Genomic DNA, 24,437 nt, shown 5'->3' on the forward strand with positions numbered 1-24,437 from the left:
GTAATTAGATTACTTTCAAGTCGCTGATCCTGAGGCCCAAAATAGCAACATTCCTGCTTCAACCAAAGAGAAATAGCAGTACGTACCCAAACATTCTAGAGCACTAGAATCACACTGCCTACTACAGATGGCTAAGGCAAACCAGTAATAACACTGCTACAAAACCATGTTTGCTCCTGAACTGTTTCGTCAAAGAAGAGAATGACCTAATCACATATAAACAATAATGTCACAATAATCACAATACATGAGCACACGCCACAACTGAGCACAACCACAGCTTTTCCAACTCCAGGCCTGAAGAGGGCAGAGAACCCAAATGCATACGATTTAGTCAGCACTGCTGGAGGGACTGCTTTTACCTGCGCACCTGCCAAATAAGCATGGGCATGAAATGTTTGAGTTAGTTTGGTCACCCCTTTGCTTGGATTCCTGAACCTGGTAACAAGAAAGACAGCTCATTGTTCAACCCTAAAGACGCAACTGGTATGTAATGTTTGGAATGATTTACAACTGTATGTTGCATTTAGTGCTTAACACAAATTATATGTTTAATTATATATGTATTTCTTTAGTGCAGATAATGTGGTAGTGGAGGTAATTGCATTAAAGTGATATAGTGGATTACATTGAGATTGAGATGTGTAAGGAGTTGCTTTGTTTGGGCTGCTTTGTGCTTTGTTCATTGCTTTGTTGCTTTACCATGCATTGTTTATTGTGTGAAGTAATGCATGTTTATTTTTGTTTATCTTTAAGGTTATCAACCTATTCCTTATTCCATAGTCCATAGTCCCTAATCCTAGGACATTCAATTCATACAACAATTCAACTGTTTCAACATATTACCAATGCCATCAGAACCATCTGGAAGAAAAATAAAACACCAAAAAGGAATTGAGTTGTCCCTTTGCATCCTTCATGTGTTGAACAAGCCATTTTCAAGTTTGGGCAGAGCTGTACTGATTGCAACACCTAGACAACTTGACATGGACTGAAGGAGAGTTAAAGTTAGCTGTTAGCTGACATACAGTGGATATATTCCAGGCGAGATACTGTAGTTTTATGGCATGTCTTCAGGTTGGGACTTGATTATGCAAGGGAGACGCACCCTCTGACATTACCAACAGCTTTCTACTACTAAGCAGGTAAATAAACAATTCAGCATGTGCATTTTTCCCAAGACCGGCTCACTGTCACTCATCCAGCACCTTGAAGGTGAGAGCGCCCGTGCATAAAAGAATCCACAAAACCAGTCATAATGCCGACTTCAGAGCATAGCACCCAACATGCTTGCTAACCCAACACGAGTGACTCACTCTCACACGCTATCTCTGTTACGCCCTGGCTAATTGTCCCCTGCGGTCCTGCTGTGGGTTTGGTGTGCTCGAGTAGACGTAAATCGCACCTGCGTGCCTTGATAACGGGCCATAACGGCACATGACTTCATTCATGATAGAGAGTCTTATAGAAAGTAAACAACACCAGAGAAAGAGACTGGTGCACAGAGAGTTAAACGGTTTCCCTTTTTAAAACTTGTATGAAAAAATGTAGCACCACACATTGTTCTCCATATTGGCCACTGTCCAGTTTTCTAGTTATTCTTCACTAAAGAATTAGCACTTCCCTTCTGGTTGAATGATACAAGAACATACAGTTGCATTCAATAGTGTGGTGCAGCATTCAGTGTTCTGCAGAGTGGTAGCTGTAGAATAAATCTGTAACATTTCTGTCCAGTGATTAAATCTTTGGCACGTGCCTTTTTGGCTGATGTACCATACACAAAACATACAGTAGATCAGATTTCTCTCCTGTGTCACTGTGAACCTTACAGATTTCAAATCACAGACAGGGGTTTGTTTGCTGACAGGGTTCTCCTTCCAGACGAAAGGAAGATGCTTGTCATTTTGGAAACTTCCACTGTGATTGAGTGGGAGGAGTGTCCCAGGAGGAGAAACACATGCAACTGTAACTTAATCAGGAACCTCTGACTCAACAAGGTTTAATGATTAGAGGACAAAAACTTTCATATCTGAGAATAAACAGGCATGATCACATCTGTGGTATTGCTTTTTCTCTCTCTCTCTCTCTCTCTCTCTCTCTCTCTCTCTCTCTCTCTCTCTCTACCTAATTGTTTCTCACACCCCAGGTGCACTGGCCTACAGCCACTGATAATAAAAAAAAAAAAAAAAATCCCTGTCTATGCATTCTTGTCATTGCCATTTGTCTTTCTTCACATTAAGCCTGCAGGACTTCTTGTCCCCATCTTCCCCCCTCTTCCTCAAGGTCTCCGATTCCCTATCTTACCACATGTCCTCCTCTCCGCCATGCGGAAGAAGAAGTATTTCTCGAGCGTGCAATAAACAGCGACACGAGTGGCATCTGTCACATCTCTGACATCCCTATAGGCGGACATTCCAGTCCATGAGTCCAGGAGAAGTCACGCGCGAGAGATGTTGATGGACGTTCCCCTCTTTGTGCTTTTACCCAGCATGCACGGTCCTATGAGACCCCCCCACATACAAACACACAAAACGACCACACAACTCACCATACAGTCATTCCTCTCTTTCATCAGCACCCCTCCCTCCCTCCCTTCTTCTCTATCTCTTGTTCTCCCATATAGTTCTACCCTGATGCTAAAACCCAGTCATGGCTGGGGGATTAGTCACTGTTTGCTCACACAACAGTTTACACTGCTGAACTAGACTGCTGAGCCACACCTGATCGCATTGCAGACCAAGCCTGAGCTTTTTCCCCCCGTAGCCGTAACTATAATGCAGTGGTGGTGGAAATCAGTGATACAGGATATATGAGCAAGCGTGCATCAAGTCACACCATCATGTTAGATGTTCTCATATCCACATGAATCTGGTTTACTCTAGCACGTAGCTTGTGGTCCATATCATATTTCACACCGTGCAGAATCACTTTCCATTTCACCTCCACTTGATGTAAACTTATTACGTCTTCAATCAATGAAATAGCCTTACATGCCCTTACATGCTATTCTGCTGTGGTTTAAAAAAGAAAAATGTCCTCCTTTGGACAGAATCATTCACAACTCATTGAAACCTCCCAAGTGCACTCTCATAAGATATACTGGTACATGCTATCTAACAATTCTTGGTCCTACAGAGTGACTGGGACTGAAAACTGAAGGGTCAGTCCAGGTCAATAAGAGGGGAGGAGGAGGCTGCAGGGTGTGATCTCCTCTTGAACTTGCACTTGGAACAAGTGAGTGAGAGAGGATTGCCCAGAGGCTGAGAACAAGAGTCTTACTAAACACTGCCACATGCAGTGTGAGAGAGGCCAAGCAAAGGGAGGAGAGACACTGGGGTCCAGTTGACTTCTGAGAGTTAGCTATAGTTGAGCTCTCAGCTAATTTACACCAATAGGACATCCTCTGTTGGTCTGTTTTAGTGTTTTTGTTATTCTCTCTCCATCCTCTTTCATCTCAGTCACGCTTATGGCTTTCATGTGTGTCTTTTTCTTTTCCGTCTATTTTCCCTTCCCTCTCTCTCTCATGACTAACTTGGTTGCCTGCCCAGCCCCAGAGACAAGGCCGTTTCTCATTGGCCGAGAGTTTATGTTGCTAAATCCTCTGGCCTCGGTGGCAGAATACAGTCACACCCACTGAATGGCTGTGATGCAGCCAAACAAAGATCGCTCCCATGCTGCAACTATTATATGTTCACTGACCCTGTTTTTCATTGTACAACATGCTCAGGAGTGTTCAGGCATCCAAAGCCATAAAACTAAAAATTAGGAAAAAAAAAAAAAAAAATCACAACCACTGAAGTAGAAAGGTATGAAAATGTATATGAATATTTCATGAAGTCTTCCAAGGGGTAACTTTCCTCCATCCCACATACAAACATGAGTGACATGGATCAAAACATTCCTGCTTTCCTTTATGTTCTGAGGTTCATGAACCACCTCTTGTCTCTAGTATGGTCAGGGGACACAGTTAAGGTATTCCATGAAGAAAATCATATTGTAAGACTAAATTAAGGTTTTAATTGCTATCAATTTGCAGCAAATTGCTATTCCAAGCTACTGTAGGCTTTCCAGATAGGCCCCCAAAGTGACTGCAGATTAATGTTTTACTATGGGGTGTGTCTGTTTACATGTTACCACAACACCCAAATCAACTGCAGTGTAAACAGTAGGTTAACAGAAGTCTATGCTTACATGCAGTTCCCTATAGAAGACAGCATGTAAATTAAAGATGGCAGCATAAAGTGTAACAACATTCATTCATGGTTAACTCAGCTGATGTCTTCTTTAAACAAAAAAAAACACTCAGCAGTTGTGTTAGTCTTGCAGTTCAAACATAAAATATGTAGCCTTCACATTAGGCTATAGTGTGGTTACACATCCTACAGGTTAAACAGTGCAGTAAAATGTCAACCTGACAGTCCAGCACAATGTATGCTTTCCTGAGAGTTTTTTTATGTATTAAAGACTTCCACATGACAAGTTGAGTTCTCACAAGTTTTTACCTTTGCCGACACTGATATTGTTCCTCTTCCCTTACAAAAGTCAAAGTCAGTAAAAACTTTCAAACTATTACTGCCGTGGGCCTGCTGCTGATGGCTTGTGAGGGCAAGGAGCCAACGAGTTGAAACAGCTGTCTGAGCAAGATAGGGAAACTAGCCTACATATCTCCAGACATATTCCTTATGTGACTATTCAGGAAGTGATCCAACTTGTGTGCACATCTCATGTGTCTTGAAGAAGACCTATTTCAGGAAGTCCAAATCTCATAATTAAAGAATACCACTATAGCCTACCAACAACATGCGCCTACCGACGAGAGTCAACAGACTGTATGCCAATCTTTATCTAAGATAGTTAAACAAAAGCCCCTGACAGATAGATAACTTCCAAGATGTTTCGTTTCCAAAATGTAGGGGCACACGGTCGGTCAGGCATGCATGCAGAGTTTAAATTCTACCTCACAGTCGCAAAACAAGAGAAAGCGCGAGAAGCGACGCATAGCCTACCGTTCGTGAGAAATTCTTGGGTGAAAAGTTAACAGATAGCCTACCTTTGCTGCACCTCTTCACAGTTGGAAAGTAGTCTATGTAGAGAAAGGTTGGGATTTTGTGTCCGTTTATTTTCATCAGACTTCCCGGATACTGTAGCGTATACTCGTATGGCACTCAGACACACTCGAAAAGCGCAAGCGATTCTATGGCACGCCTCTGTGTTAACGCCCCATCCCCTGCCCCAGTGACCGCGGACGGGTTCCAAATGCAGCATGTGGGAACTTTTAGGATGATGTGGTTAATTGTTGGTTAACTCCCATGCAGAATTGCGGTATACATGTAACACATCTTGGTGTGTGTAAAAGTAATACGCTTTGTGCAATTTGATTTCCACATTGTTGAAATAATGCATTGGCCCAACACTGCCTCTTGGTGGCACCTTCTGCACAAAACAAAAAAAAATGTCAGAGCCGATTGAAGAGGTGCAGGCCATGTAGGCCTATGCATAGGCAGGCGTGTAGTTTATCCACCTCTGAAATTTCAGAAATAGAGTTTATCCACCTCTCAGTTTATTCATCAACTGCAACTTCAAAATACAAAATATGAATACAGCCGCAAGCGGCAATGGCGGGCCCGAGCACCTGCCTGTATTTTGTATTTGGATATTTATATCCTTGTATATATATTTAAATCATTTTGAGACAATCCTCACTCCATAATTAATCGATGTACAGTCATGCATATATTTCTGATGTCATTATTTATATGACTTGATGTTGATATTTAATTAATATCATGATTAGCCTACTATTAGTTGTATTAGTTATAGAGTGTTTAATAAAGGCTATTAATTTTAATGATAATGTAATGTTTATTGATATTGCTCTAAGTCACTTCCACAAAAGTATCTGCCAAGAAAGATAAACATAAACATGAACATAAAGCTTGGTCTCAAATTCTTTCTGTCATTCTCCACTTTGGAGAAGTGGTTGAGCACTGCTCTCCCATGCCCACATCCACGGCTCAATCTCAGTCCATGTTCCTGGGTCAAAAAAATCTAGCGAAAGCTAAATTCATTGTCCAGGTGTGCCCAGACGCGGCTCGTTCACTTGGGCAGGAGGGGCAGAGCCTTACTAACGATTCATCCACTAGAAAAGTAGATCCACAAAATATTTTTTTTAAATAAAATGTTGTTTGTTTATTATTGTAATCATGGGCAAAGTACTCAATTATGTTACATTGTTGTATGATTGGCAAAGATTGCAAAAGAAGATCTCGTTGATCATATCCATACTTGTTGTAGGCCTACTACGTCACATTTCAGCGCCTGCTGTTTGTCTATATAAATCTGTCGACCGATAATGGAACTGCAGCTAGAGCGCGGTTAGTAGAAGGTCAGATCATGCCACTGCCCACCCTATACGACGTCAGAACTTACTGTAATATGCCTACTGTACTGTACTAGCCTATGCCTACTGTTTTAGTCCGCACGAAGTTTGTGAGGTCAGACAGACAGTTGAAAAATGGCGAGTGAACAGCGTGTGTGCAATAGTGTGGAGTTTCTATTAAAGAACTCATTCGAAAGACTTGAGTTTGTAGTTAAATTAGCTATCAAAGACCTAGGACCTGATCAGCCCGACATTAACATTGTATACCAACAAACAAAGGACAAGAGTCGGTAATTTAATCGGACATTTTCACGTTCGTGGTAGGCCATATGTCTGATAAGAAGCTCTGGTTGTCCTAAACGCAATAAAATATAGGCCTACCATGGGCGGATTATGAACTTTCGGGCCCCTGGGCCCAGATGTATTAAGGGCCCCCCACTAATTGTTGCATATGTGGGGGGTCTGCAGTAATCCATCCCTGAGGCCTACGTGATGTCCCGTGCCTTTGTGCAAAACATACCGGTGTCCAGGATAAGCGCAGGTCCGCTTCTAACTTTGCGCAAATTGCCTATGAAGTGTGTGACAATCATAGTTACCGCTACCGACAGATTTTCATTCACTGGCCATTTGTCTGCCGCCATCCTATTTGATAGTTCAAGCTTCCTCAAATTTTCCAAATCATTCCCCAAGGAGTTCGTAAAAAAACCTGCCCTTTTACGTGTATGTGCATGGTGGACACGCAAGCACTCATTCCATGGTATACCCCCCCCACCCTACACACAGAATATTTACCTTTTTAATGAATAGCCTACTTTTAATTTACTCTTTAAAGTTGAGCTGGCTCTTGAACACAATCATTTCGTTACTTATAATTTATTTTATGAGTAGGCCTACATGACAATAAACAGCTTGAACTTGACTATGAGAGCTGAGTGGTGTAATGCGGCGTGAAGCCTACACTTGGAGCTCCAGTGGATTTTTGATTTCGATTTTGAATTCTCGGTTAATTTGTTTCCCTCTTGAGTTTTTCCCCCAAAGTAGTTCTCCACTGATCTGAGCTAATGAGCTGATTACCGGTACCTACCTTGTAGCTTTTATTTGTCTGGAATCTCAAAATTTTAAACTTCACTTCTTATGAATAAAATAATTATTATGTAGGTTAACCATAGGGTAATAATGCATAAACAAATGGCGCAAGTGGTAACATTATGGGATTCCATTCCCCAGATTTCGCTCATAGCCTAGCTTTAGAAAGAAAGAGCCGTAAAAATGAACAAAATCTCCGTGGACCGTCCTTAGTGTGCCTTTTTTTTCTAAACTTGTTCATCAGACTCTGCCCCGCCTATTTGTCAACCCTGGAGCCGGTAATGGGTTCTTCTAAGAAAATGTAGGGGTGTTCCATTCTATTTCAAGAAAAGATTCTTCTAGGTATATTCTGCGAAAAGGATCAAGGATCATATTCTGCGATCAAGGTGTTGTTCTTCCATGAAACCCACAGACACGACTGAACATCCTTTACAGGTTTGTTTATCTGGTTTAGGCCAGGAAATGCAACACACTCCCACTTATATCCGTGTGCATACCAGGTGAGTGAAATCAATTCCCAAATTCTGCACCAGCGCACCCCAGAGCTAAAGCCCCACGTTACAATGATTAAGGCCAAGATAATGGATACATACTTCCTGTAAAGCCAATGAACTGCAATCCCACTACATTCATATGTATTACTGTATTACTGTATATTTGTTACATCATACCCCAGTGCATTTAGCAAAAAAGTGTATGACCTCTGCTCATTTAACAAAAAAAAACATGTTGCTTGTTTTTTTTTTTTTTTTTTTTATTATTACATTGTGTGATCAATATGCCAGAATAAATGCACAGGGGTGCAAATAGCATACACTGATATTTGTACCAGACGGGGTAATTAATAGAACACATTGCTGTGTGCACCGGGTACCTAATAGCATAGGCCTACATTGATATTTGTACCAGACGGCAACTAATAGAACACATTGCTGTGTGCACGGGGGTACGAATAGAATTCACTTCTTATTGCACCAGGGTATGGATAGCATACACTGCTAATTGCACCAGGGGTGCAAATAGCCTTACCTAATAAAATAACATTAAGTAGGTTAACCATAGGTTAATAATGCATGAAAAAAATGTATTGACCGCAAGTGCTAACATTATGGGATTCCATTACCCAGTTTTCGCCATAGCCTAGCCATAGAAAGAAAGAGCCGTGAAATGAACAAAATATCCGTGGACCACCCTTAGTGTGCCTTTTTTCTAAACTTGATCATCAGACTCTGCCCTCTTCCTATTTGTCAACCCAGGAGCCGCTATATTCTGCCTGTAAAGCCAATGAACTGCAATCCCACTACATTCATATGTATTACTGTATTACTGTATATTTGTTACATCATACCCCAGTGCATTTAGCAAAAAGTGTATGACCTCTGCTCACGTAACAACAAAAAAACATGTTGCTTGTTTTTTTTTTTTTTTTTTTTATTATTACATTGTGTGATCAATATGCCAGAATAAATGCACAGGGGTGCAAATAGCATACACTGATATTTGTACCAGACGGGGTAATTAATAGAACACATTGCTGTGTGCACCGGGGTACGAATAGCATAGGCCTACATTGATATTTGTACCAGACGGGGTACTAATAGAACACATTGCTGTGTGCACGGGGGTACGAATAGAATTCACTTCTTATTGCACCAGGGTATGGATAGCATACACTGCTAATTGCACCAGGGGTGCAAATAGCCTTACCTAATAAAATAACATTAAGTAGGTTAACCATAGGTTAATAATGCATGAAAAAATGGTGTATTGACCGCAAGTGCTAACATTATGGGATTCCATTACCCAGTTTTCGCTCATAGCCTAGCCATAGAAAGAAAGAGCCGTAAAAATGAACAAAATATCCGTGGACCACCCTTAGTGTGCCTTTTTTTTTCTAAACTTGATCATCAGACTCTGCCCCGCCTATTTGTCAACCCAGGAGCCGCTACTGGGTGTGCCCTTATAAAGGTTAAGCTGAGTTGTGCATGTTTGGAGAATAGTGATCCATGATGACTAAGTGATCAATTTTGGGATGGGGTGAAAATTTCAACCACCAAAACACCACCCCCAAACTGGAGAATAGCTATAGAAATGTATTAGTTTTGGGTGTTTTTCAGACAATGGGACCTGGTGACCTCAAAGTAAATGGTAACACTAAAACAAGGGGATACATTAAGATTTTTTTAAGATCAGTTAATTCACACAGAAATGCTTTACTCAGAGCAAAGTGATTCCTTGGATGTAATGAAATAAAAAGAGAAAAATAGAATGAGAATTCTTTCATCAATTCAGTGGTGGTGTCTTTTACTTAAGGGACATATTTATTGAAGTAATCTAAAAGTAATCCTAAAGTAATCAGATTATGTTACATGTTTTTGGTAATCCAACTGATTACGTTACTGATTACAAAAATTGCCATGTAATTTGTAGTCAGTAATGGATTACATTTCAAAGTAATCTGACCCAAGCCTGATAGTAGGCCTACCTATAAGGCAATGTGAAAGCAGCCTGAATTGAGGTCAGTTGAAAAAGTTGCAGGCTTTCCATAAATCTTGTAGGTCCTCTGAATTTTCTGTCAATTTCAGGGCTGACAGGTTTGCCTTCAAAAAATACATACATTTATTCATTTAACAGCAAAAATATCCTGCCCGTAGACAGACTGCAAGAACTAATGCCCATTTCTGGTGGGGTGGCTGTGGAGTCAAACCATACATACATTTACAGTAGCAGCACTAATGCATGTGCACATTGCCCCTATTTAAAGAAGAATTCCGGTGTGATATTGACCTAAAGTGTATTGAAACATGATACCGAGTGTGAACGTATGTCTCATAGCCCATCTCGGCTTGTCCCCTGCACTCCAAAATCTGGCGCTAGTTAGCCGATGCTACCAACAGCTTTTTCAATAGTGGTGCTTCGGCATCGGGCTAGCCATGCAAATAAATCACTGTTTTACACCCATTTATGAGGCTCAATGTATCTCCACACTTCATTGGTAGACTTCCGAGGGCCCTGACATTTAAAACGAGACATTGAGAACTTTGAAAAAGCACTGGTAGTTTACTTACAAGACGATTTATACAGACAGTATCTTCAGGAAGTTTAGCGTTTGCAGCCATCTTGAATTTAGTCACGATAAGTCAAGCAACGAGTAAGAATGAACAGGTATGATAAGGGATCAGATTCCAAAAATAATTCAGTGGAAATGCATGGATTGGAGTGCAGGGGACAAGCCGAGATGGGCTATGAGACATAAGTTCACACTCGGTATCATGTTTCAATACACTTTAGGTCAATATCACACAGGAATTCTCCTTTAAACAACAAACTTAGTCTGATTAATAGGCTATTAGGCCTCACTATTTTTTTTTTTAATTATTATTATTGGTAATTCACATACAATAAACATGGCTCAAAACAATCAATGAGGAGTCCATCCATGTACAGAAAAAACATGGACATAAAAACATAAAAAGAGGGAAGCAAAGAAAAAAAAAACATATAACTAGGGCTTCGTCATTAAATCATATTCTGTAACACTGTTCAAAGGTTGTACTGGTTTCTTAGACTTCATAGCTTTAAGAGCTTTTGTATAATAAAGGAAATCATTGTGAAACCAACTAAAAGCAGGTTTAACCTTTGTCAAGCCACAAGGTTTTTGAGTCTATTTAGCTTCCAATACAGTAGGGGGCGATAGAGCTTGTGTTCAAGAAGAAGCTTGTGTTCAAGAAGAAAGAGGGAGCGAATGAAAATCTTCCCGTGAACCTCTTTGCACCTTCTTGCTCGTGTTCGTTGTTTGTGGAGCGTCTGAATGAACCAAAGTTAAAATGGCTAGCGACGGACCACCAGGAACCGACGCCAACCCGTCCGACCTGGGTGGTGCTGTGGCGTCTCTGAACACATGGAGTATCCCCGAGCTGCAGGCTAAACTGGCGGAGATCGGTGCGCCAATAATGGGTACAAATCGAATGAGCTTTTTCTTTCATGCGCTGCATGCGATGTATCTAGCTACATAGCTAGCTAGCTAGCTAGTTAGCTAAGCTTAGGCTTCTTCATGACCACAATTTAGGCCATGTGAAATGAATTGCTAGTTATCCATCTAGTTAACTATATTGCGTATTTGAGAAACTAATAGAAATGGTTAAGTTTGGTCTCCCATTTGTTTGTTTTTTAATTGTGTATTTAATAAGATACGCAACATAACAACTTCCTGAAAACTTGGCACATCATAGAGAGTTAGCTGAGGTTAGCTTAACGTTACTAGCCAACAAAATGAATACGACGAATGACGTTACCCAACTTGGCTATTTGGTGATCATGTCAGGCTTGAAAGTTGAAATATAACTGGCACAATCATCGATTTAGTGTATGCATACAGTTGCCGCATTGGGCGAAAGAAGCATGCATTGCTAAATGCGTTATTTGGCAACAATGTTACGAGTAGTTATAAGCCATGTAAAATAAACAACACGGTGGAAACCAGGTCAGCCAGCTTACCTTCTTCGCATGTTCTAGGCTGGTGCCCTGGCTGAGCTGAATGCAGTATTAACCATTTTTAGTTGTAGGAACAGGAATGTTTGTTTGTTGCTGCTTTATAGTTGTGTTTACTATCATTGATGTTGAGAGTGGCTGTCACATTTGCCGAAATTAACAACAATGTGCTATTTCCATCAGGACCGAGAGATGATCTAATTGACAGACTGAAAGGGTACATGATGCAGGTAATGTTTTTTTTTTCTTCTGTTGTTGATATCAAATATGTTCATAAGGAATATGTGACATGCTGTTCAGATTTTAAGTTCACTCTCAAAGTTATTGTAAAACATGGTTAAGTTACTGCCAATAGTAGTTGTCTTAGTAAATATTAATAATTCTCTGTCTCCCACTCTTGAGTATGGGTTGTGTGCTTTGTGTTGATGTACGTGTTTATGTAATATTTTTTTTGTAGACTGGTATGATTTTGAGCAAACCCAACATCCAAGGTGGAGATGACAAGCCAATGACACAGGTGAGCGATTTTAATCTTCTTACTCATTGTTTTGTTAACATTTTAGCGCTATTATAGGGATCTAGATGATTTTATGAGGCATTTGTCATAGCAAAATATGCAGTAAGAAGTAATACTTGTCTACCTGAACACCTTATTTGATTCCCTTTTCCCCATCCTCACTACCACCACACCGGCATACCCACACATCTTGTTGCTCACCCTTACTCAACAATACTAATAACGTGTGTTACTCTAAAGTGTTGGCACAGAACTTTGCACAGAAAACAAAGTAGGCAAGTTAATATACATCACGTCATCCTAGGTCATGGAGGCCTTGTGGGGAAATTACATTTTCAGTAAATGGTTCTGTTGCCAGGTCATGACATACTCTCTTCATCCACAGATGCCGGGCCTCCCGCCCATGCCCCCGATACCCCCCATGCCCTTGCCCCCTGGCATGCTGCAGGCCATGAGCATGATGGGAGGACCCCCTCCCCCTGGCATGCACATGGGGCTGGAGCCGCCTGGCATGGGCCAGCCACAGCGCGGACCCATGGTGTGTGTGTGTGTGTGTGTGTGTTTGTTTTTGTGTGTGTCTGTATGTTTATGTCCGTGTGTAAAAGGTATAGAAGTATTAAGCAGACACTTTTATCCAAAAGTGACTTTCAGAGAACAGCTGCTGTACTCAGACTAGTGCTGACCACTTACAGAGAGGCTACTCTGATTACTGTTAAGCCTAGTTTATGCGTTTACATAAATACGTGGATACATTTCATACGTTTGTTTCATTTGTATTTGTAAGCTTGAAGTGATGGACTAAATTAATGCAGAGAACGGACAAGTTTTAGTTTTTAGCGTTGAGCATGAATGAGAGTTGGTGTGTGCATCAGACAGAATTAGCAATGTGCATGTAGTTACTGATGGTGGTTTTGTCATAGGTTGTGAAGTAGTTTCCTTAAGAACTGCACATAAAAGATCATCAGTTTGGTCAATATGGAACTATGCCTAGCTAAGTGCACAATAGAAGAGCATAAACTAATCAGTCAGTATGTGCGAGAAACTGCCTGCCGCAAGTTATAGCGTGTGTCTGTGCGTCATAGGGTGAATCTCGGGTCATGGAGGAGCAGATGAAGGAGCAAGAGCTTCTGGAGCAGCAGAAGAGGGTGAGCAAGCCCAGCCCAATCACCCATTATACTCTGTCTTACCCCACCCCACCCATGATCCCTGCTCTGTGGTCATGGCTGTTTGAGACCATAGTCCTATGTGCCACTTATAATCTAGTGACACCAAAGCATAGAGGCATTGGACTTTTGGGTTGGGTTGAAATAAAGTATTTTGTTAAATGGACTGTATATAGACATTAAGGACGAGTCATGTTTTCATGCTCAGCCTATTTGCTCCCTTCATGTTGCCTATCTCTTTTAACACTCTTTCAATCTCTCTCTCTCTACCCCTCTTTTTTTTTCTCTCTCTCTCTCTCTGTTTTTTTTCTCTCTCTTTCTCTCTCTCGATCTCTCTCTCTCTCTCTCTCTCTCTCTCTCTCTCTCTCTCTCTCAGGCTGCGGTGCTGTTGGAGCAGGAGCGTCAGCAGGAGATGGTCGTGAGGCAGCAGGGCCCCCCCGGCGTGAGGATGCCGGACTCCACCCCCCGCGCCACTCTGATCCCCATGTCCAGCCTGCCCCCCATGAGAGGTGATCAATCTGCCTCTCACTCTCTCTACCCAAGTAGCAATCACCAATAGCACAAACAATTGTCTGTCTAATTACTAAATGAGTATTTACTAACAGTGTCTGGTCAACAAAAAAACCCCCATTTATACTCGTATAATAGCACAGGGGACTTTTCCTGTGTCAAATTTGGAATTGGTAATAAGGCTGTTCCTGTTACAGTACAATTTATCAGGTAGAGGATACTTTTAGCCGTGCTTAGCAACTGAGCTAGTTTGTACTGATGTGCGAGGATCCAGCATTTTGACTTGTCCTGTTGTCTTGGAAGCCATGAACAGTGGGCCACCCCCTCCTGGTGTGTCCATGATGTCCCAGTCCAACCAGAAGCAGCGGATGCCCCCACCACCCGGAGAAGATGGCAGAGAGGTACTGATCTTTGAACAGTCCCCACACGCTTTCCTGACACCTCCTGGCACACGATTAATAGAAACTGACAACTGATCAGTCTTCAGCAACTACTGCATCCTTGCTGAATCATCAGAACTGTTTGTCCTCCATCTTAAACCTCATTCTCTCTCCCTCTCCTTACCCCTCTTTTTCTACCACCCTTCTTCTTCTCTCTCTCTCTCTCTCTCTCTCTCTCTCTCTCTCTCTCTCTCTCTCTCTCTCTCTCTCTCTCTCTCTCTCTCTCTCTCTCTCTCTCTCTCTCTCTCTCTCTCTCTCTCTCTCTCTCTCTGGTGTTCCAGTCTTGGCAGGGTGAAGAGGTGGGCATTGGACCTAAGATTCCTCAGGCACTGGAGAAGATCCTGCAGCTAAAGGATATGAGACAGGAGCAGCTCAGCACTGCCCCCCCAGGTCAGGAGCCTCCCTGCATCTCATGACTCAAAACTGCCTTGCATTGAGTTCCCGCAAAATTTGGATGTCATGATTTTACATAAATTGACAAAAGCCTGTATGTGCTTGTTTCTGTACAGCGGAAGACGAAAGTGAGGGTCTAGACGCCGAGCTGAACAACTCCTCCCTTGCTCTGTCTGAGACAGAGGATGATGACTCGGCTCTCTCCAAAAAAGAGGTACGCTTGACCTCCGTCTCACGGACCCTCTAGCGGGTCAGTGCGGAACCGTAGCTGCAAATGGCTTTGAGCACAAAGTAGACATTTAACGGCCTTTTAATCTTGTGTTTTGTTCTTGTTCCGTCATCAGAAGAACCGCCGTCGCCGGAACAGGAAGAAGAAGAAGAAGAAGCGTGACCAGGAGCCGCAGAAGGAGTCTGAGGACGCCAAGAAGGGAGAGAAAGGAGAAAGAGAAGGAGAAAGAGAAGGAGAACGAGCCGGAGGTGGAGATCGAATACATCACTGAGGAGCCGGAGATCTACGACCCCAATTTCATCTTCTTCAAGAGGATCTTTGAAGCCTTCAAGGTCAGATGCGTTGACCTAAGGTGGTCCGATAGCAGTATTTTAGTGTCATTGACACAATGCTCTTCAAGTGTAATGTCGTCAGATATTGGAATGTACTCTTGGAGTAAAACTGGTGATGTTGTCACTCCATAATCAGGTTATCAGCCATCTTATAGCACCAGTTACATCAGTAATGTCATTCTCCCTTGTTGTCACTGTCAATATTTATAATAACAGCCCAGCTATACAGTAAATTATATCTGTAAAAATGAAATTACTCTAAGGTGTATAACATATAATATTGTAATATATTGTACATATAATACATATTGTGCAGTTATACATGCAACTGATCATATCATACCTAGAGATGGACAAATATTTACTCAGCTTGTGAATCTATCTACAGTACACATCGTCTGGATATTTAATCATGCTAAACAGTGTGACCTCACAAAGACAAAGTGTCAGAGTGAGCAGATTGATGTTTGTAAAGTGGATCTCAACTGATTGCGTTGTGTCTCTCTCTCTCTCTCTTTCTTTCTTTCTTTCTTTCTTTCTTTCTTTCTTTCTTTCCTTTCTTTCTTTCTCTCCTTTCTTTCTTTCTTTCTTTCTTTCTTTCTTTCTCTCTATTTCTGTTCTGCAGCTGACGGACGATGTGAAGAAAGAGAAGGAGAAGGAGCCGGAGAAGGCGGAGAAGCCTGAGGCCACCACCATCAGGAAGAAGGGCTTCGAGGAGGAGAGGAAGGACAGTGACGACAGCGATGACGTAAGAGGAGAAGCCACCAATGATGCTCTGCGTTTAGCTGCATACACAGTGTTTGCGAAGTTGATAGAAGGTTTTTCAAAATTTGCAAATTGCCTTATAGCTCATGAAAAGTATATTAATAACAGAACAAGTTTCAAGAAAACCAAATAGAATCTGTAATTGTGAAAATTAATGTGTTGAGAAATGAATATTAGAAATGTGGCCATTAATGTACAGTTTCTGTGTGTTTTTGCAATGTTCATGTTCTTTGCTGGACAGATATGTGTGTCAGTTGCTGTCGGGATAATCCACTCTATCTGACCTTAAACCACAGGGCGGGCTAATAGATTGGTGATTAAAACATAATCTCCATTTGCTAACACCTGTCATGTCCTTTCCATCATGTCGGCCACAGGAAATTAAGACTGACGTTCCGAAGATGTCCAAGAAGAAGCTGCGCCGCATGAACAGATTGACTGTAGCTGAACTCAAACAGGTAGGTCTCACACACACACACACACACTCTCTCTCTCACACACACACACACACACTTTTAAAAACACATACTGTATATAATCCCATAAGCATACACACATGCATAATATCTAGACTCTCGAGATGTAACAGAGCAGATCGAGGCTGTTTGTGCCACACAGTCACACCCCTGGCCCAAACATGCTGATGTGTTTCACAGCCACACCTCAAAAGGTAGCAGAGATCAAAGGTGTTTCACTACAATGGAAACTTACCATAAATCAGTTTTCTGTAGCTGTATATGACACTGACCCGTGACCTCTGACCCCTCTCAGCTGGTGGCGCGCCCGGACGTGGTGGAGATGCACGACGTGACGGCGCAGGAGCCCAAGCTGCTGGTGCACCTGAAGGCCACGCGCAACACGGTGCCCGTACCGCGCCACTGGTGCTTCAAGCGCAAGTACCTGCAGGGCAAGAGGGGTATCGAGAAGCCGCCCTTCGAGCTGCCCGAGTTCATCAAGCGCACCGGCATCCAGGAGATGAGGGAGGCCCTGCAGGAGAAGGTACTCACTCACTCACACACACACACACACACACACACAGAGGAACTCGCACTTACATACATACAGACCCAAATCAGAAAAAGTTGGGACGTTGTGTAAAATGTGAATAAAAACAGAATGTAATCATCTGCAAATTTCTTAAAACTCATATTTAGTTGCAAAAAGGACTCAGACAACATGTCAAATGTTGAAAATGACTAATTTGATTTTGAATTTGATACCAGCAACTACTTAGAAGTAAAGATGTAGGGGTTTTCATCATTCTGTGGAAACCTGTGTGCACAAATGATGGAACAATGTAATCTGGGGAGTTCATCATCTTCAGGACATAATAACATTAAAACATTCAGAGAATCCAGAGAAATCTTTGCAAACAAGGCAAAGAGCTGAATAAATATTGGATGGCTGTGGTCTTTTGGACCTCAGATGGCACTGCATCAAAACCAGACCTGTTTCCAGGCCAGTCATTGTATGGGCTCAGGAAAACCTCTGATAACCATTGTCTATGTGCACAGTTTGATACTCAATTAAAAAACTACAGCCAAATGAGACATTATGTAGAAAATACAATAAATTGATCTGGGGAAGTATTTCCTGTTATTTGTACAACTAATAAAGGAGAAATATATTTGTGAGTGTCAGTATAATTTTGAAGCCGTGTCTAAAGGGTTGAACATGCCTCCCATTCCATCTGTAGGAAGACGCCAAGACCATGAAGACAAAGATGCGTGAAAAGGTTCGTCCTAAGATGGGCAAGATCGACATTGACTACCAGAAGCTCCACGACGCCTTCTTTAAATGGCAGATCAAGCCCAAACTGACCATCCATGGAGATCTGTACTATGAGGTATTTCTCCATCACTCTCGCCTACAACTTTATTGGGCTGCCCTGTCTCATCATTTGCATGGCAGAAATTTCAAATTAATAATTTAAATGATAATTGTTTTTTATTTTTTATTTTGCATTATTGTCATTTGCAACATTCTATACTTGTCTTGTATGTGTATATAAAACACAATCTCAATGCTGCTGCATCTTCAGAATTATCAGAACTGTTTGTTCTCCCTTTTCCCTCTCCTCTCCCTCTCTCTCTCTCTCTCTCTCTCTCTCTCTCTCTCTCTCTCTCTCTCTCTCTCTCTCTCTCAGGGGAAAGAGTTTGAGACTCGTCTGAAGGAGAAGAAGCCTGGTGATCTGTCTGATGAGCTGCGTATCGCCCTGGGCATGCCCACTGGACCTGTAAGAACCTTGGCCCTTTCACTCTCTCACCATTTTCACCCCTTCTCTCTCTCTCTCTCTCTCTCTCTCTCTCTCTCTCTCTCTCTCTCTCTCTCTCTCTCTCTCTTCCTCTCAGCTATCCCCCTATCTGCCTCTGTGTGGGTGCCAGTTTGACAGAGTATTTTGCCGACAGTGCATGGTCACTGTGGCCAGAGCGAAGTCAGGCGCGCGAAGACTGAAGAGTCAGGCCGAAGTTAATTAATAAAAGATAGATAGATATATCAGAATTCACTGGTTGCATGTGATTGGTTTATTCAATTTCACTTCACCTTCAACTGCATGCAAACACACACTTGCTCTACCTCACGATGTCACAGGAGATTATTGACTCATGCCCTGCTCTTTCTCCCTTTTCTATCCTCTGTGTGTGTGTGTGTGTGTGTATAGAACTCTCACAAGGTTCCCCCTCCGTGGTTGATCGCCATGCAGAGGTACGGGCCGCCTCCCTCCTACCCCAACCTGAAGATCCCTGGACTCAACGCCCCCATTCCTGACGTAAGTGGACATCTGAACACACACACACACACATACATACTCAGATATATTCAGACACATGCACCCACGCCCCTCTATACACACACACATACATACTCAGACATATTCAGACACATGCGCATGCACACACACTCAGATATATTCAGACACATGCACACACACACACACACACACACACACACAGACAGACATATCCAGACACATGCACACACACACAGACAGACAGACATATTCAGACACATGCGCACACACACACACAGACATATTCAGACTCATGCACACACACTCACACACTGTGTATATATTACATATATGAGCTTGTTAGTTCAAATATGAATAAGACGTACTGTATCCTCCCTGACTAAAGTCACAGCCCTGAGCATGACCGACAACACCACACCCAGACGGTTCAGACTTCTCGTTCTCTTACCGTTTATTCTTCCACATATTGTTCTCTGGTGTATTGTGATTCTGAGAGATATTGCAATTCCGGGATATTAAAATATGTTTGGGTTTCTATTCTCCTCTGTCTGTCATATCTAATCTCCTCTCCCTTTCTGGGTGTACAAAAGAATGAGTGTGTTTTTTTTTTTTTTTTTTTTTTTTTTTTTTTTTTTTTTTTTTTGAAGGAGATTTAATCCACTCTCCCACCCCCTTTCCCATTTTGCCCCCCCCTCTCCCTCATCCTGCCGCCTTTCCTTCTGAAATGTCTCTCTTTCCCTCCATGTCTCAGAGCTGTTCGTTCGGTTACCATGCGGGTGGCTGGGGGAAACCTCCTGTGGACGAGACGGGGAAGCCACTCTACGGAGACGTGTTCGGGACCAACGCTGTAGACTTCCAGGTGAGACACACACACACACACACACACACACACACACAGAGTCAGACACTATTTCCATGCATAGTTTCGATTAACCATGTTTACTGGACACATTTGTTGCATGGAAAAGTAACAGGTATTATCACAATCAAGGGTCTGTGAATGTCATGTTGTGTTAAACTTACTATCAGGGCACGTGTCAAAATAAAGGAAAGATGAACTTTATGAGTGTTGAAAAAGAAAGAATAACCATAGAATTTTGAGAAACTTTTCTAACTAATTTTTGTAAGTCGCTTGGATAAAAGCTTTTGCTAAATGATAAAATGTTTTTGTAGCCAAATGGGTTTTTCCCAACAGTTATCATTTAGCTTTTTTACTTTCTGTCTGTGTTGTTTTGAGATTTTTCTCTAAACCTTGCCCTCTTCTTCTCTCTCTCTTTCTTTCTCTCGCTCATCTATCTCTTTCTTGTCTCTCTCTCTCTCTCTCTCTCTCTCTCTCTCTCTCAGGCCAAGGCAGAGGAGGAGGAGGTGGACAGGACCCCATGGGGAGAGCTGGAGCCATCAGATGAAGAGTCATCTGAGGAAGAGGAGGAGGAGGAGAGCGATGAGGACAAGCCCGACGAGACAGGCTTCTTCACACCTGCCGACAGGTACACACACACACACCTTCTCACCCACTCAGTTCAATCCAGAGTCTCTGCAGCCTCAGTGCCAGACATGTGATGTTATTGATGAACCAGAGACAGACAGGGAGTGGAAAGGGACATTCTTTTGTTTAAAAACAACAGCAGATGCACCAAAGTGTGTTCCAGTCAGGGTGATGTGACCAAAAAACACCAATTTCAATATGAGAAATGCTGATAAGAAATGAGATCATTCACGAGAGGATTTTGAGATGCACAGATTCCCAAATGAACGCATATCCACAGATTTTGTTAGAGTGGTGAAATACATTCACACCGCTGACATTATATAGCTGACATGAGGAAAAAGTATAGCCAACCAAGCTCAAGTAGCTCAGTGTAGCCAGGCCGGACCTTCGTAGGCCTAAATTAGGACTTTAAAAATATATCGGCAAATTATCGGCCAGAATTCTGTTATCGGACCGATAATAATATTTACATTTTTTTCACTTATCGGCCAATAATATATCGGCCGCCGATATATCGTGCATCCCTAGTTTTCATAGCTCTGCAAAAAATGCATAATATATGTATATTGTCAATATTGTGATGTCAAAAATGTAGAAAAGAATACATAATTATGTAGAATATGCAATAACAATATGGCACCGCCCTATTTCCAGTTGAAAGAGATTCTTTCTGCTGCTGATGCAGATGGACTGTAAGGTGTTTGTTTTTCTTGTGAAATCTATAATGTGCTGAATGATATGGAGATTGATTGTTGTTGTTGTTGTTTTCTCATATCAGTGGTCTGATCACTCCTGGAGGCTTCTCGTCTGTTCCTGCCGGCATGGAGACGCCTGAGCTCATCGAGCTGAGAAAGAAGAAGATCGAGGAGGCCATGGACGGGTACGTTGGCTTGTTTGTTTGTTTGTTTGTTTGTTTGTTTGTTTATCTGTGTGCGTGTGTGTGTGTTCTACCTGAAAGTTGATTGACCTGTTGGCAGACTTTGCTTGTATGTTGTGCGGTGTGTTGCATGTAATTTTTTTCAGTCAGTCATGTTGGTCACGCTGCGACCGTTTTCATCCGCATGCTTAACCTTATACAATGTAATGCATGATATAATGTCAGTGACTTGCTTATTTGTGGCTGATTGTCTTTCAATTTGTGTGTGCGCTTTCAGAAACGAGACTCCTCAGCTCTTCACTGTACTACCAGAGAGGAGGACCGCGTCTGTGGGCGCCGCCATGATGGCTTCAACACACATCTACGACGTCTCTGGGGTAAAGACACACACACATACATAATCAGAGTCTCTGATATACCTGATTGAAGCACTCTCAGACAATGTGTATTAGTGGTGTTCTATAAATCTGTAAAATTGAGTAGATCAGGTTCAAATGGTTCATATCTTATTTTGTTCAATCACTGTATGTACTTCAACTAAACTCTATCTCTCTATCTCTATCTCTCCCCATATCCCCCCCCCCCCTCGCTCTGTGTCTTGCAGGCGATGGCGGGCCGTAAGGCGGGCGGTGCGTCGGACAGTCAGGGCGTGGAGGTGGCACTGGCACCGGAGGAGCTGGAGCTGGACCCCATGGCCATGACGCAGAAGTACGAGGAGCACGTGCGCGAGCAGCAGGCCCAGGTGGAGAAGGAGGACTTCAGCGACATGGTGGCCGAGCACGCCGCCAAACAGAAGGTGAGACTGTTGTTTGTGTGTGAGCAAGTGTGTATAAGAGAGAAAGAGTGTGTGAAGCAGAGAAGGACTTAAGTGGTGTGGTGGCCAGGTACACTGTGTGTGTGTGTGTGTGTGTGTGTGTGTGTATATGTGAGAAAGAGAAGGTGTGTGTGTGAGAAAGTGTGTGAAGCAGAGAAGGACTTCAGTGGTGTGGTGGCCAGGTACACTGTGTGTGTGTGTATATGTGAGAAAGAGAAGGTGTGTGAGAAAGTGTGTGAAGCAGAGAAGGACTTCAGTGGTGTGGTGGCCAAGCACAATGTGTGTGTGTGTATATGTGAGAGAGGGAGAAGGTGTGTGTGAGTGAAGGTGTGTGTGAGTGAAGGTGTGTGTGAGTGAAGGTGTGTGTGAGAGAAAGTGTAAAAGAGAGAAAGGGTGTGTGAAGCAGAGAAGGACTTCAGTGGCGTGGTGGCCAAGCACACTGTGTATGTGAGCGAAGGTGTGTTTGGAGGTGGTTGAAGCAGAGGAAGAGTGTATTTGTGGTTGGCCGAGATGGAAGTACCATAGTTAAGCTGCATGTCACCAAGCCGAGGTAGAGAGCGTGTGCGCACGCAGGCACTGTGCTACGTTGTCTGAGCATGTTGCCAAACAGAAGTTGCGTGTGTGTGTGTCTTAGACAGAGGAGTATTTCTGTGATACGGTAACACACTGGTAAACAGGAGGTGAAGTGTGTGGCACAGAAGGAGAACTTTGGCAGCGTTGTGACCGCGAATGCTGTGGGTGGGTGTGTTGTTGAAGTTTGTGTTAGGTGAGCTCACTGCATAAGAAGTTGGTATGTTTGGCACAAACCATGACACCTAACATAAGGTGTGTGGAGGGTGGGGCAGGTCTATTTTTGGTTGTGGCCAAGCAGGTGTGTGTGTGTGTGTGTGTGTGTGTGTGTAAAAAGATGCACTTGTTTTTGCTAGAATATATATTTTGGAGACAATGGTGTATTGTGTGCATTTCATGTTTACTTTAATCACTACTGTATAGCTCACCATAAGGTTAAATAGTACCACACAGCCAGTCAGACTACCAAATCAATGTCACATTGATGAATATGCACACATTCCATAGCCTGCTCTTCACTGTTAGCTGTTATCTGTCTGAACAGGCCAGTAGAGGAGTGTTCATTTGTGTGTGTGTGTGTGAGAGAGGGAGGGAGCGTGTGAGAGAGGCTCATTGCACTAGTGCTGATAAACATTTTTTGGTGCCCCTTTAGTGGTCACGTGAAAGATGAGCTCGACCAAATTTAACACTCCTTCTCCCTCCCCTTCTCTCTCTTTCTCTCTCTCGCTCCCCATTCTGTCCCTCCTACAGCAAAAGAAGAGGAAGGCCCAGCCACAGGACACGCGTGGCGGAGCGAAGAAGTACAAGGAGTTCAAGTTTTAAGGCCCTGGGAGGGGGGGATGAGAGGAAGATGGAGGTAGATGAGGAGAAGAAGAAAGGAAAGCGAGGGAGGGAAAGAGGTAGAGAGACAAAGATAGATGACTGTCACACACACAACCTTTTCTGAACTTCATTTTGAATCGTGCTCATTGTACTCTGTGTGTGTGTGGGTGTTTTCTAAAGCCATTCTCTCCTCAATGGATGAGTGACACACATAGAACAGACATAAGATCATAAATGACTCATGCCAACCTCAGTCGTAGGCATGAGTGAAACTGTGCACATGAGAACCGAGCCTGTGTCCGTGTCGCTAGTTTTAAATGTGTGGCCCATCTTAAGGTTTCAGTCGTTGCCTGTGAATTTACACACTGCGTTATAAATTGTAACTTTTTTTTGTCCCTGTTATTTGAATATTTTTAGCAACTTTGCCAGTCTGTAAACTCTTATATGAGATGTCTCGCCATCACAACGCACCAGAAGAAAAAAATGTCTCCTGTAACTTTTCTCGTTTTTGATTTTCACTGTTTTTGTTTGTAAATAAAAGACAAGTCTGTATCCTTTTACAGCAGTGTCCTACAGTGTTTATCTCCTGCATACAATCATTTTTAATTACTATACATTTCCTACCATTTACTGTTTGTATAGGTGAAAAAAAATAGGTGAGCAATGAATTGGAGAATGCTGTTATCTGATAACTGACAAAATTAGGAACTTTATGCAAGCGTACAAGCTTGTTTACCTGAATTTCAACTACCCACAAAAACAGTTTACTGAAAACACGAGGACGCTGGATTGGCTGTGCAGGGGTGTA

The 24,437-nt window shown here is 42.5% G+C and overlaps 2 protein-coding genes across 2 annotated transcripts in view; one reads left to right on the forward strand and one right to left on the reverse strand.

The window, feature by feature from the left end:
• LOC125289183 (calpain-1 catalytic subunit-like) overlaps positions 1-17,075 on the reverse strand; it is a 52,972-nt gene extending 35,897 nt beyond the window's left edge. The window contains 1 exon segment of the mRNA XM_048235887.1: positions 17,017-17,075. The gene's annotated coding sequence lies outside the window, so the exon portion shown is untranslated.
• sf3b2 (splicing factor 3b, subunit 2) lies at positions 11,211-24,189 on the forward strand. The gene is given in 23 exon segments (XM_048235886.1): positions 11,211-11,422; positions 12,140-12,186; positions 12,414-12,473; positions 12,859-13,011; positions 13,556-13,618; positions 14,013-14,145; positions 14,450-14,547; positions 14,868-14,976; positions 15,096-15,193; positions 15,324-15,412; positions 15,414-15,540; positions 16,166-16,288; positions 16,683-16,763; positions 17,077-17,304; positions 18,002-18,151; positions 18,452-18,541; positions 18,968-19,075; positions 19,809-19,916; positions 20,402-20,544; positions 21,325-21,426; positions 21,701-21,800; positions 22,028-22,219; positions 23,558-24,189. Coding segments are annotated over 23 exon segments (2,604 nt in total). The 5' UTR covers positions 11,211-11,292; the 3' UTR covers positions 23,630-24,189.
• Positions 24,190-24,437: the final 248 nt, after the last annotated feature.

This window comes from Alosa alosa, chromosome 24 (assembly GCF_017589495.1).
Source record: "Alosa alosa isolate M-15738 ecotype Scorff River chromosome 24, AALO_Geno_1.1, whole genome shotgun sequence".
In the NCBI taxonomy this organism is placed as follows: domain Eukaryota; kingdom Metazoa; phylum Chordata; class Actinopteri; order Clupeiformes; family Clupeidae; genus Alosa; species Alosa alosa.